At 48.4% G+C, this 14,771-nt stretch overlaps 1 protein-coding gene across 1 annotated transcript in view; it reads left to right on the top strand.

Moving 5' to 3' along the window:
* The window catches only part of XDH (xanthine dehydrogenase), a gene marked incomplete at its 5' end in the record, with an annotated part of 37,290 nt that extends 27,971 nt beyond the window's left edge, over positions 1–9,319 (top strand). Inside the window, 5 exons of the mRNA XM_039225595.1 lie at positions 2,481–2,595; positions 3,601–3,666; positions 5,083–5,271; positions 6,794–6,970; positions 8,584–9,319. Coding sequence (XP_039081526.1) covers positions 2,481–2,595; positions 3,601–3,666; positions 5,083–5,271; positions 6,794–6,970; positions 8,584–8,634 — 598 coding nt within the window. The remainder of the gene's footprint in view (positions 1–2,480; positions 2,596–3,600; positions 3,667–5,082; positions 5,272–6,793; positions 6,971–8,583) is intronic.
* Between the last annotated feature and the right edge of the window lie 5,452 nt (positions 9,320–14,771).

The raw sequence follows: 14,771 nt of genomic DNA, 5'->3' as shown, positions 1-14,771 counted from the left end.
AGAGAGTTTTCAGAGATTTTTTTCATTAATTGTAAACATACTTAGCAAATCCCAAGTTTGTACCAGTGTTTGGTTTTTGTCTTATTTAATCACTAAAGAAACCATAAAACTTGTAACTATGTAGGAGAAAGAACAGTTTCTGGTCCTACTCTGTCAAGAGGTAGGTGTGTAACACATTGAGCATTTAACTTAAGATCTCTAGATGTTGGTTTCTTTTTTCTGCTGTAAGGTTGCACTAGGCGGTCTAAAGTTCCTGTCGCTTAAAAGTCAGCATAACGTAAGCAGCTCTTTTATGCTTTCATTAAGTTCACGTATAAACATATACACAGCACACCTGTGCCATCATTGGGCGGTATAATTCGGGGTTTTAAAAACACGACGTGTAACTTTGCTTATTACCTTTCTGTTCCTCAGTTACCGAGCTGATACCCAGACATACCAGCCATATAACAAAGATTGGATTAAAGAGAAGATCTACGTGCTCCTTCGTCGGCAGGCCCAACAGGCCGGGAAATAGTTGAGCTGGAAGCAGTAGGGGACAGGGGTGGGCTTGGAACGCAGGTGTGTACAGCGTGCTGTAGTGGAAGTTTTGTATTATAGGAATCCTGTTTCCATTTTGGTATACTCCAGCCAGGATTGAATGTATTAGATGAAATGTGAGGATCTTGTTCAATCTGAAATCCCCATTGCCCCCTCTCCCCCTCCCCCCTTTTTTTTTTACTTAAACATTTTTAAGATAATTTAGATGGAAGTTGTTTGTCAGTTAATGTTCCAATCCTTCAAACTGTTCATATCTTCTTTATAACATTCACTATACTAACCCTTCTTCAGGTTGGGGTGGGGGGTGGTGTCAGTTTAGTTAAATGTCCTCAAGATAAAGTCTTAGCGAAAAATGAATAAATGTTCTTTAGCTATAAAAAAAAAAAAGAAGATATGGTTTATCTGTATGATGGAAAATACATGGCAATGAGAAAGAATGAAATCTGGCCATGTGTAGCAACATGGATGGACCGTGAGGGTGTTATGCTGAGTGAAATAAGTCAGGCAGAGAAGGACAGATACCATATGTTTGCACATATAGGAGGATTAGAAGGAACTTAACAGAGGATCTTGGGGGAGAAGAAGGGAGGAAATGGTGGGGGAAAGGGAGAGAGGCAAACCATGAGAGACTCTTGAATGCTGAGAACAAACTGAGGACTGATGGGGTGGGGGGGAGGTGGGAGTTGGGCATGGAGGAGGGCACTTGTGGGGATGAGCACTGGGTGTTATATGGAAACCAACTTGACAATAAACTACTTGAAAAAAAAAAACCCAGTAGCAGCACAAAGAGCCAGGGACCCCGCCCAGCTATTTAGAGGGTGTAAAAAGATGCGATCCAATTTACCATCCACCATAAAGTTCTAGATTTCTCTGGAAAACTTCATTAAGACCTTTTCTTTCACAGATCAGTGGGTTTGGAAGAATAGTTCCGTATGCATTTTAGGCAAAGTCAGGTTTTGCTAGTGTTCCCTGGGCCTTGTGATATTTGACCTGCACAAACAGAAACAAGAGCAGATTTTCTGAGAAGTTTTTATTTCACTATCAGAGTGGATAAGACTGGGTAGGATACAGGAACACCCAGGTGAAGATGGTGACATCAGAGGTCAAAGGAGGTGGTGGGTTCTCTGGGGAGAAGCCTTTTCCCTCAGCTCCGAGTTGGTTTTGTTTTCATGCAGATTCCGATCCTGTCACCTCACATCATTCTGTGTCATTCATAGAACAACACAGGTGTGGAGTATATGAACTCCGGGTGGGAGAATATGTTACCACACATGTTTGGCTCATGTGAACTCGGAATTGAATAAGATACTCAGGATTAAAGAAGAAAAAAAGAGTAGAAGAGAGCACCTGCTTTTATTAATAGCACTTTCCTCAAATCATTTGTTGAAACTGAGAAGGGGCCAGTAGCCAAGGAGAAATGCAGGCAAGTAGCTAAAGGTACATCCAGGCTGACATGAGATGCTGACCTTAACTTTCACCTGGAGAAAGATGAGCAGCCCAGGACATGGCACAGGCAGGATCTTTGGTTCTGAGACCTTGAATTCTAATCCAGCAGATTCTCTGGGGTGTGGCTTTCACGTCCTTTATAAGCCTGGGCAAATGTTTCACCAGCCTTCTACCACAAAGAGGCCGGCACGCTGATACTGTATATCACTTGGCTGTGCAGAACGATTCACATAATGGCCATTGGTATAACTGAGCAGACATGAGAGATTATACTCTGGAATATCTGGATTTCAATAACAGGTCCAAAATATTAAAACACACGGACTCTTTTGAATAGCAGATGAATGAAAAAATAAAACCTTTGGTGTCTTAGGATTTTGCAGGACAAGCCGTGTGTGTGCACGTGTGCGTGTGTGTGTGTGTGTGTGTGTGTAAGTTGTGGGAGGGCATGTTCATGTTAATACATGTGCAGTGTTTTCTGTTTTCTCCTCCAGAACACCCAACCTTGGCTACAGCTTTAAGACAAACTCAGGGAATGCCTTCCACTACTTCAGCTATGGGGTAGCTTGCTCTGAAGTGGAAATTGACTGCTTAACTGGGGATCATAAAGTAAGAAGTGTACAAAATCTTAGTACTAAGTTAGAGGAAAGAGAAGAGAAACAAGGGAATTGCAAACATCAAGAACCAATAGAGACACGCTTTCTGGTTGGGAAAATCATGTCTGACATCACAGCCTGGCAAACTTCCTATGAAGGACCAGAGAGCCAATATTTGTGGCTTTTTCTGGGCCAGAGAGACTCTGCCTCAACTACTCAATTCCATCACCATAGCACAAGAATAGCCCCAAAAGGGCACGGCACATCCAATACAATGTGATTTGTGCACACCGAATGTGAATTTTATATTATTTTCACATGTCCCAACATATTCTTATTTTTGCCAGTCATCTAAATATGTAAACACCATTGGGGCACTTGGGTAGCTCAGTTGGTTAAGTGTCTGACTTCAGCTCGAGTTATGATATCATGGTTCATGAATTCGAGCCCCATATCGGGCTCTATGATGACAGCTCAGAGGCTGGAGCGTGCTTCGGATTCTCTGTCTCCCTCTCTCTCTGTCCCTCCCCTGCTGATACTCTGTCTCTTTCTCTCAAAAATAAATAAAACTTTCAAAAAATTATTTAAAAATGTAAACAGCATAATCATCTCATAGGTCCTACAAAAACAGGGCACAGTATGCAATCAGCCCATGGAATGAATGCCGTTTGTTGTCCCCTTCCCTACACGGTCTATCCAGGCTCAGGTTGAGAGCCTCAGGAGCCTGGGAACCAGGCTTCTTGCTCATGGGTGTGTGTGTGTGCACAGTTCCTTCTGATTCCAGTAGAGCGTGGTCACTCCCATCCCCTGTCTAGTGGCCACAAACCCAAACTTCAGCATTGGTGATGCCCGTGCAGACTGACAGGGGTATGAGCACCCTGTCTGAGCACCTCCAGGACACTCTGCTTCTGAAAGTGCTATCTGCGTTGACACAATAGTTTAAGGGTCACCGAGACCCATCTATCATTCTGCTCATTCCTTTCTTTTCACACTCTTTTTATTTTGCCATCCACTCTAGAACCTCCGCACAGACATTGTCATGGATGTCGGTTCCAGTCTGAACCCTGCCATTGATATTGGTCAGGTAAGGCACGTGGGTGCCCTGGGTGGAGATGGACCTGGCCACAGGTGTGCCCCTTCCTCTCCTACTGTTACCAACCAATGCATTTTGTCCAATGCCATTTTTAATCAGGTCTGTAGCTGGTATGCAGTGAATCTCCCCCAGCAGGAGTTAGATAGAGGAGAGTGCACTCTTGAGGCAGGAGACAAATTAATGTCACTTCTGGAAAGGGTGTTCACACCTCACAGAGCAAGATGATAAATGGTGAAAACAGTGGGTGCACGTGTACACACACCCACACACCCACCCATGCACACACACGTGTGGACACACTTTGAGAAGGAATGCGACGTGGAATGCAGATTGAATCTGGGATCGGGGTGCAGGCAGTGGGATCTGAGGTCAGAGGAGTTTCCCCTCCTTGTTCCTTTTCCACCCAGGACACGTTTTCTCTTCTAGAAATAAATGCTACCAAACATGGAATACCAGAGGGCACTAGGGCAAATGACGGGGGTTCGAGCAAGAGGAATTAAGGCGTGGCTCAAAGAAAATCATTTTTGAAAAATATGAGCGTGTTGGGTAGAATGGTGGTCAAGAGACCCAGGCATCAAGGACTGAGCATCTGGTAGTAATTATAAGTTCTACTTTTCAAAAATGGACAGTTACTGAGTATACAGAAACGTAGCCATTAGTCACATCTGTTCATTAATTCATTAAATGACCTTTGGGGGACCCCCTCCTGGGGGCAGGCACTGTGGGAGCCACCTCACACACAAAGATGAGTAGCACCTGGACTGCCCCCAGAACACACTAATTTGGCAGTGGGGCACCCACGGGATCCTCCGTGAGAGGGGCAGCTGGGAGAACACACATGTGGGTCAGCCCCTAAGAGAGCTCTGTAACCCACAGCAGGGGCTCCCCTTCTCCCAGATGGCAGGCAGGGCTGGGAGTTCTAAATGCCTAAATCTACTGTCCAGGAAACTCCTCCTCTCGGGTGTAGCTGCCTAAAAGCACGTGGTCCCACTTAGCACACAGGAATTGCGGGGTCCCCGGGGGGACACTCTGCAGCCCTTAGCCTGGGAGCCCACTTCTCAGCCTGGAGTGGCCATTCCCACAGTGGCAGCTTGGAAGGAACATCTCCGCCTGCCCTACAGCAGATTTTAATGAATAGTTATGCCTACCACTGTATGACCCTTCTGGAATGGCTGACAAGTTCTACAGCTAACCTTCAGTGTTGATGCCTTCTCTCTGCCTACACCAGTGCCTGGCTAAGGCCCGGATAGATGATCCCAGGCTGGGAGGAGCCAGGTGGGCTGTGGAGGGCTGTTTTCAGCTCCTTTCCAGGCCCACTCCCCGTGGGGCTTGGCGCCTATTGTGGGAAGCAGTATCCGTCCTGGGGAGGGGGAGGCAGAGTGGCCATGGTCTCTGTCTGCCCTGCAGGTGGAAGGGGCGTTTGTCCAGGGCCTCGGCCTCTTTACGCTGGAGGAGCTGCAGTATTCCCCCGAGGGGAGCCTGCACACCCGTGGCCCCAGTACTTACAAGATCCCTGCTTTTGGCAGCATCCCCAGTGTGTTCCGGGTGTCCCTGCTCCGTGACTGCCCCAACAGGAAGGCCATCTATGCGTCCAAGGTACTGTTGCCCTGGGTCTGCACTGTGGGAGGCCATGGGGGTCAGGAGGGGCTCCAGTCGCCCACCGTGTGGGTCTACAGGGGGCTTGTCTGGAAGAGACCAGGGGACTTGACACGAGTTTCGGCAAGGATGACGGAGCGGTGGGCAGTCCCTGCCTGAGAAAAAGAATACTGGGATGACACCAGATCTGTGTGGTCAAAGCCAGCTCCGTTGGGTGCACTTGGAGAGATTCCTTTGATCTAGGCCTGTAGCTCAAGTCCTGACCAACACCCACGTCTCAGGTGTGCATGTTGATGCTTGGTCCTAAAGATGACCCCACAGATGCACACTCCTCCCTGTTATCTAACAAGAATAGCATATTCACTGCATATGGGGCAATACCTCTGTGCAAACCCTTTTGCCTACTTCAGTTGCTGGCACCTGACTTTAAACTTGATCTGCATGCCTCAAGGATTATAGTCATCCCTTATTTCCTCCCTGTCCCCAGTAAGTATGAAAAATGGTTGAAAATCAGGTAAGCTGATTGATATCGTCCTAGATCTAAAAAGGAAGACAGATAATCACTTGTCACCAGTGAAACACACCCATTTGCTCATCTTATGGTTTACTTACTGTGGTTGGGTCTATGACATTTTGTGATCTTGCCATCAACTCTCACGCTTTAGCATGCATCAGGATCACTGTGGTCTCGTGATAAAAATACATTTCGTGGGACCTATCCCTAGAAATTTTGATTCAGTAGGTCTGGAGTAAGACCCCACAACATGCCTTTTTAATAAGCATCCCTAGAAGACCTGAGTGGCTCAGGTGGTTAACTTCTGACTTTGGCTCAGGTCATTATCTCACAGTTCGTGGGTTCGAGCCCTGCATCAGGCTCTGTGCTGACCGCTCAGAGCCTGAAGCCTGCTTCGGATTCTGTGTTTCCCTCTCTCTCTCTGCCCCTCCTCCTCTCACGTTCTGTCTCTGTCTCTCAAAATGAAATAAACATTAAAAAAAAAAAGAGCATCCCTAGTGATTTTGATATAGGTAGTTTCCGGTCTGTCCTTTGGGGGAGCAAAACAAATTCTGCTAGAAAATGTTTAACTCTTGTTTGTCATGATGCCTATATCCCAGGTGACGCTGTAAGTATAATTAGGGTGCCTCCAAATATACTTATGGTGCCTGTAAATGAGGGTGTCAGAGTTGCAGGTAGATGATTCCCCGAGCCTTATAACTGAGGAAAGCGTCCAAATTCATGTCAGACACTTTTGTCCATAAAATAGAATTATTTAAAACAAATTTTAATGGTACATTTTATTTGCATGGTACCATCAGAGACAAATCACATGGTAAGTGTTACGCCATTGAGGTTGCGTCATTTACTGGCTTGATTGCTCTCAGCCCTGAAGAACTGTGAATATTCTTCCTGTCTTGCTGACTGTGGCCCCCTGGGGCTGGCTGAGGTTCCTGGTGTCACCAGCCCTCTGGGTGCAGAGCTTGGGTCCTGTTGCCTGACTCCCTGCCCTGTGCTCTGTCCATCCAGGCCGTTGGCGAGCCGCCCCTCTTCCTAGCAGCCTCCATCTTCTTCGCCATCCAGGATGCCATCCGTGCAGCTCGAGCTGGGAACACGGATTATAAGATGAAGAAGCTTTTCCGGCTAGACAGCCCTGCCACCCCAGAGAAGATCCGCAACGCCTGCGTGGACAAGTTCACCACGTTGGTATGAGGTCCCTCGAGCGCCCACTCAGTAGCGGGAGGCTGGGCAGAGAGGAGAGTGGGATGACAAGCTCTCTTTCTGCTGGATAGTCTTGGGTCCATGGTACTTTCCTTGTGCCATTGAGGCACTCCCTTGAACTTGCTGGAAAACAGCAAGAAATTGAAGCTTGTTAGCTGGGCTTTCTTAGAGGAAAGAGTGTCCTTTCGTGGACAGCTTAAATCACTCACAGATTTTTTTTCCTTGAAGATGAGGGTTATGGGTAAAAGTCCAGAAGAGCCTAGTCTTTTAGTGTCCATCGCTGGCACTTTGGAGACCCTTCTTCGTGAAAACCACTGTGTGAGTGCTGTGGAGACGGAGATGAAAAGGAGGGTTAGTGAATGAATTAGCTGCACCACATTTATTCTGTGATTGCCATGTGCCATGCTGATACTGGCACACATGGATGCCCACGAAAACTTTGCAGTCTTTTAGGAAACCAGCTGATTGTATTATGTGGTGACTGGTTACTCCCTTAGCATATGTAGCAGCATGTAGCAGGAATTCTGTGGTCACTGGACCATGGGAAGTATCTCTGTGATACCTGTAGTGGACAATGTCTGGCCAAAAAGACCATGCAGGGACGTTGCTTCCACTGTCACCTCTGAGCTGTGCCGAAGCAGGCTCAGCACACATAGGACTCCAACTGCCTTTGCAGCAACTGGCTGTGTTGAGTTAGCAGAACCAGATTCTTCCTGATAACTGAGGTTGGACTTCTTCCTGGGTGTTTGATAGAAGATTTGATATGCCTTTTGGGTTTCGAGGTAGAATGGATACTCATGGACCAAAGGTGTTCTAGGAATGGAGAAGTTACAGGAGAGCCTTCAGAGCAGGCAAATCTGTCTTTTCAGGCCTTAGCGCCAAGGGTGAGGGAGACAGAGAGGTCCTGAGGGAGGCCATTCTCATCTGCCAGTAGCTTTAGCTATGGGGTAAGACAACCAGACCATGTGTGGAGCTTCTAGGCAGCGAGGATGCCCACAGCTCTGCAGCAACCTTTCCGCAGCCCAGAACCTTCTCACCATGGCCACGTACTGACAGTTGCCCACACCCCCTTCCCTGGGAGATGAGTTGCTGATGATTCCCAATAAGCTTACACAGGTGGCCAAGTTCTCTCCTTGAAGATAATCTGACTCAGAACTCATTGATTTAATGAGCCCCTCTGGGTCCTCAGACCTAAAGCAATTGTTGTGATCCAAGTCCCTTTGCTCTGTTACAACACACCACTGAGTTAAGTCCCTGCAGTGGGTTTGCATGAGTAACTGATTCTATGAATCAGTCATAATTCTAAGGACTGTATGTACCACGTGTGAAGGGGCCCCTTCTGTATTTGGTCGGTCCTGTCCCTTTGGAGCCTACTAGAGTGCCTCCCACATGGAGAGTGCTTAGCAAAAGTAAATGAATGACTAGGCAATTAGGGGGTCCTGTGCCAGGGGCCCTTCAAACCGCTGAGACTGAAGAGGGGTGTTTGGTCTTGGAATGGTGGCCGGCAGTGGTGGGAGGTGGCATGTGCATTGGAGTGGGCAACATGTCCTCTGCTATGGGAAGACCCCAGTGATGAGTTTTCTATTGTTGCTTCCTAGTGCATCACTGGCCCTGCAGAAAACTGCAAACCCTGGTCTGTGAGGGTCTGAAGAGATATCCCCTGGAAGAGTCTGCTGATGCTATGCTGGATCATCCGTGGAGTGTGAAACATGTCTGCAGATCAGGATCTATACACAGCACGACAACATCGTGATTCATCAGGATGGTGTCTGGAGGAACGCGGGATGCATTGGAAGATCTTGTATTGTTTTCATGGGAAGATTTTGATCAAAAATATGATTTGTAAGCATAATGATAAGCATATTCAGAACTTTTAGGGCCATGTGGCTAATATGCAATTAGATTTTATGTCTGCTTTAATCATGTATGTATAATAGGTGTATGTGCTCTGTCCTATCACAGGACAGGCTGTATAAGCTCAGGTGCTGACAGTACCTTCCTTCAAAGAGGATGCCCCAAACCTCCAGAGGCTTCCAATCTCAATCAGAAAGGCTTTCCTTCAAACCAATGAACATCATATTATAACCACAGACACATAGTCAAATTTGCAATGGGACAGTGGGGCGAGATTCAAACCTCTAACCACCTTTGGGTCATTGAAGAGAATAAACAATGACACTAATTCAAGGTTGATCTAATCTTAGTAAGTGGCAGAAAGGAAATTTTTCTACACCATCAAAAGCCAACCAACCAAGTTATTGAGCACCTACAATGTGGTTGGTTTCTTTCTCTTCCCGTTTGTACAATAAAAGAAATCAGGTTTAAAAATCTTCATTCGAGGAGCTCCTGGGTGGCTTAGTTGGTTAAGTGTCCAATTCTTGATTTTGGCTGAGGTCATGATCTCACAGTTCCTGAGATCAAGCTCCATGTCAGGCTGTGTGCTGACAGTACACTGAGATTGATTTGGGATCCTCTCTCCCTGTCTCTGCCTCTCCCATGCAAGGATTCTCTCTCTCTGAAAACAAATAAACTTTATAAAAAATTGAAAATCTTCATTCAAAGCCAGAGTAATTTCCATTTAGAAATGAGGCTCCCAAAATTAAGGTCAGCAAGAAGAATCACAGTCAAGGAGCCTGAGTTCTCATTCCAGCAGTGACTCTATCTGTGTAACCTCAGTCTGTCACTTCTCTTTTCTGTGCTTTATTTTCCTGTAGAGTGAAAGAACTGAACTGGACCAATCTCCAAGGCCTTTGCCAGTTCTGAAAGCCTATAAATATATGACCTAAAAATTCCAGTTATATAAGGGATTTTCAACTATCAGATGTGGCTCCCACACGGTGATGTGATATCTGGGCTTAATGAACTCTGCTTAGATTCTCCCATTCCTGAGGTTGGTAAGGAGACCAGGAGAGGAGCAAACATACCTCTAGTTGTTCCAACAGGTGATTTCATCGCTGTATGGTGCTGGGTGAAGATGTGACATTGTCATGCGCCTTCACTGCTTCAAACACCCAACCTTCTCCCAGATGGGGCCATGGCTCAGGCCAGGGAGGGAGAATTGTGTAAACCATGTAGTTGACCCCAGTGCTTGATGCCACTAATAAATGAAACAGTCAACTGGTTGGCATGTGAGAAATGCTTATGAATCATAATAATCTCACCAAATGCTAATATCTGTCATATCTTAGGCAGCCTTCATTTCTAGAGAGCACACTCACACATGTGCATGCACGCACACACACACTTCCTTACAAAATTCCTTTCCTCAGAATATTCTAGCTATGCCAGCCATGTTACAGCACAATTAAGAGTGAAGAACATTATACATTTAACTAATATTTACATGGAAATCCATGCAGGTTCATTTCGTTGACTATCTGGAGTGTTCTAGAACATTAGGATACTAGCCCAAGACTTAGAGGGGTCAGCTGTTATTAGTGAGGCTATAAGGGCTGAATAATGGCTGTGAATTCTCTCTGAGCTTGGGAACAGAGGCAAGGCAAAGTGGTTAAGAAAATCAAACAAGCAAGTCCTTTGTGCACTGTAAACCACTTATGCTGAGGTGTTGTCCTCAGACATCTGTCCTTGCCCCACTGTCCTAATCTGTAAACTGTCTGGAGTCTGGGAAGCAAGGGTGCTTGGTGTTCCTGGGATTGAGCAAGGGATGCAGCTGACAGTGCCTGCAGTATCCTATTGTGACCTGCAGAGGTCAGTGGAAGACTGGACATGACACCAAAGCCCCAGGGGCACCATCTGGGATTAGTTAGCAGGGAACTGACTGAGGATCTCAGAGTGGACCGAGTGTCTTCCGAGGTCCCTCCACGAGCTGGCCTTAAAGCTGACTTAGGGCTTCAGAATGGAAAAAACCTTCTCAAAAGAGCCTGTGGCAGTCTAGCTTTTGATGCTTTTGATGTGTGGCAGGTGGGGGGAAGGGGAAGGCAAGTCTTCTCTTCTGTGCATCTACAACTTGGCACATGCCACATTTTGTGCTTTACCTACAGGGTTTCCTTGAATCTTCCCAGGGGCCTTGAGAGGTATTCCCTGAATCTCTGAAGGAGAAGCCTCACCTGCAGCTACACAGAGGACTTTACAGTTGGGGGTGTTTAGTCCTGGAGAAACACTGCAGGCCGGACAGCCGGGCAGCCTGCTGTAGACTGGGAAGCCATCAGCCTGCGAGTGGAGTCGGGCTAAGCTGGCCCGCAGAGGCTGCCAGGACGCCCCTGAATGCTATCTATTCACCTGTAGGCGGTGTTGGGTTCTCATGTGGGCATGGCCAAGCTGCTGAACTGTTGTCCGAAGGCTGAGGGACGTCGTTCTACTCCAGAGGTGGGGTGGCTGGAAGGCCAGGATGGGGAGGACAGGATGGATGGAGATCACAGGAGGAACTCCGGGCAAAGGATGGGGACAGAAATAGTCCTAGCTCCTTGATTTATGACTGGGAACATCCCTGGGCCTTTGTTATTTTTATCTGTAAAAATAGAGAGGGGGCCTGGAAACCATTTGCAGCCTATTTTAGGTCCTGGGATAAGACTATTTGGAACATGCAGCTTCCTTGGCCCTCTGAGGCTTGACATCACCCTGTGGCTCCTGGGCCCCGGGGCCTGCCCTTTCATTTTGTCTCTATCCTGAATTGGAGGAGTACATGTTCCTAAGGCAGGAGACAGATCTTGTGACGATCTTGTGACCATCTTGTCACCTGGAACAAAGCAGCCCTTGGATGGACATGGAGCTATCAGCCTTTGCCCTTGAACTGACCCAGCCTTGGTATGGAATGATCCCCCGACCAACTGAGCATCCTGGAGTGTGGGGACCATTGATTCAAGCTCTTTGTTTCCCACCTGAGAAACCTAAGTCCAGAGAGGGTAGCTGACTCGAGTGAGGTCCCACAGCCCTTTAGCCAGAAAGGCAGGCTTATGACAAGGGTGTCAGCTTCCTGGTCCAGACTCTTTAAATCGTACCTCTGCTCATCAGGTGAGCCTTCTCTTGTGCAGTTGGGTCAGATTGCCGGGGCATCTGATAGAAATCCAGTTATGCTGGTTGGGAAGAAGATATGGAAGGCTTGGGGCCCAAGACAAGTGCTGTGGCAAGGGGGCAGGAAGCTACAATGGGATTCTTTCTCGAGCCCCACTGATTGCAATACAACAGTAAGTGGAAAACATCCTCCTAATTCCAGAGTGAGATATGAAGTCACCTATGCAAGACTTGAAGAGGGGGTGTCTGGAAACTGGGCTACCTTTAGCTCATCACCTACTTCCAGGAAGTAAAGGGTTGAAATGGAATTTGAAAGATTGGAGAGAGAGGACTTTTCTGAAGATAGCAAGCTGTACATCCTCCCTGCCAAAGAGGAGAGAAGGGGGTGGGTGTGAGGGAGGGAGGGAGGGGGAGAGAGAGAGAGAGGGAATTACATGGGGGAATTTTCCTTAAACAGGCCATTGGAGGGAGAGCTTCAAGGGGACTACTCAAGGACCCAAACCATGACAGCTACTTGAGAAGCTGTAGTTGGGTGGGCCAGAAGCAGCAGAACAGCCACGGGAAAGGAGTGTCAGTGAGCCGCACATCCTCCAGTGTCAAGGCAAGGATACCAGTGTGACCACCCTGGAAGTCACCCAGGAGGACTGCCTGGTCAGGCAATGTAACTCGACAGAGGATGGGATAATCTTTGTCCTGGGTTCAAAATGGCCCCAGGTGAGCTCTCTGCAGTGTGGCCCATGGGAAATATTCACACATCCTTGCCCTGCCTCCTCTGACACAGTCTGATATCCAGCCTGTCTCTAATGCTCTCTCCACCACCCAGCCCCAGCACACGCGCGCCTGTGCGCATGCACACACACACACTCATGCCTTTTTGTAGAGAAGAAGGTAGCAGAGCTCTCTACTGTGCCTTGGTGACAGGCTGGGAGTGAGACCCAGGGTCCTTTTCCTTAGCTTGAGCCCTGATATTGGGGATAGGGAAGATGAGGACTGTGGGTCCACGCTGCTCCCATTGTTCTGATGTGCTGCTGCCTGGGCCCTGGGAGCACAGAGCACATTTCTGAGAGTCTGAGCAACAAGTAGCCCGCTCCCACTACCCCTGCCTCCGCGTCTCCGCACATCCTTCCCGGGGTGGAGACAGGGTCTACTCTCCTTGCAGCTAACTGTCCTAACCTTTGAGCTTTCTACAAATGCCTTAGTGGCCCACGCATTTCCCAGCGTTCTTCCAGGAAGTGGTGGTGTATTTCCAGGGGTCCTCCTTGCCGCATGATACCCTAGAGTGGCCACAGCCTTTCCCTGCTTCCCACCTAGGCCAGACCATGTACTGCCCTGGGGCAGTGGGGGGCTGCATGCCTGGGCCCTCACTGGGTTATGGAGGAACCGAGCCTGACACATGCGGCCGGCCCCTCGGCTTCTCTCTCTTCTCTCTTTGGCCAGTCGCTTAGCTTCTCTGACCGCCGCCCCCCCACCCCCCATTATCTCATACATGAAACTGGCACCTGCTCTGAGGCAGGGCTGTTGTGTGGAGTGAAGGGGAAGCAGGTGAGAAAGCACCTGGAGGGGTGCAGAGCTGTGTTTTCCGGGCCTCGACCTTGCCCTTGAGGTGGCAGCCCGCTGGGGGAACACGAGTGAGCTTTCCAAAACACGGGTGCGAGGGGGGATGCAAGGAGTCAAACTCCTGACCATGACGAGGAATGGGGTGAGGGGAACCGGCAGCACGCAGTGGCTGTGGACTTAGGCCAAGTATTATATTAAGGTACAAATAATATGTCATTATATTGTGGCACAAATGACAAAAATAATTGATTAGCATGTCTCAGCCTCTCACACAAATGTGATTTTCCTGGCGCAGTGGCCTAGGGAGAAGGCTGGCTCTCAGCTCCCCAGGACTCACTAAGTGCTGTGGTTGAGAGTGAGGGAGGAGCACATCGGCACCTTGCAGGCTGTTATCAAAAGGCCGCAAGGAGGGGTCACTTTTGTCACCTCTGCCCTTAGATCTTATCTGGTAATGACAAACCGACATGGCAATTTGCAAGGCACTTTACCTTTGATTAGTTAGTGGAACTCTTGAAGTAAACCTACAAGGTGTGTATTACAATGATACCCATTTTACAGCTGAGGAAGCACAGGCTCAGGGGAAGAAGGTGGTTGTGCGGCCAAGAGCACCAGCTGTGACAGTCACGGCTATGTTCCCATCGTGGGTCTCCCACGCAGCTGCTGTGTCATCTTCAGCAAATTGCTTACCTCTTTGCACACTTGTACTTTCCCATCTACTCTGGGGACAGCCTTCCTCCCCAGCCCTCACTCCCACCCTGTCCCCAGGGGCTGGGAGTGCCACCTCCCTCGGAGATGTGGCTGTGGCCCAGTCGGTGGTAATTGGTGGACTTGAGCTGATGCGGACACTGGCTTGCAGGGAGCTCAGCCCTCATTTCTTTAAATCTCACAGATTCTCTCCTTGCTCAGGACACATGCCCTGTGCTTCTTAATGGCCAGGCGCGGGGCTGAGCCCGGGCTTGTAGTGCAAAGAACATGGGCTGCAAATGATTCCTCTTCTCTTCTCGGGCAGCACCTGAGCTCTCTTCCCTTGGGCAAATTACCTTCTGAGCCTCAGTTTCCCCACCGAGAAAAAGAAGGTAGTAGAGACGGACTGTCAGTGTTTGTGCCACTCAACGAGACCACACTAGGGAAGCACCCAACATGGCAGTTGGCCCCACTGGGGGCTCCATCAACGTCAACCCCTTGCTGTGGCAAGATGTTCCCAGCCTCTGTACAAAGTGCTGTAAGTTTAGTGGCAACGTGTTCATGCTGTGCACTT

This window comes from Hyaena hyaena, unplaced genomic scaffold (assembly GCF_003009895.1).
Source record: "Hyaena hyaena isolate Hyena2069 unplaced genomic scaffold, ASM300989v1 scaffold_2445, whole genome shotgun sequence".
NCBI classification, from domain to species: domain Eukaryota; kingdom Metazoa; phylum Chordata; class Mammalia; order Carnivora; family Hyaenidae; genus Hyaena; species Hyaena hyaena.
Note: the sequence above shows the minus strand (reverse complement) of the source record. Positions and strands in the feature narration are given on the sequence as shown.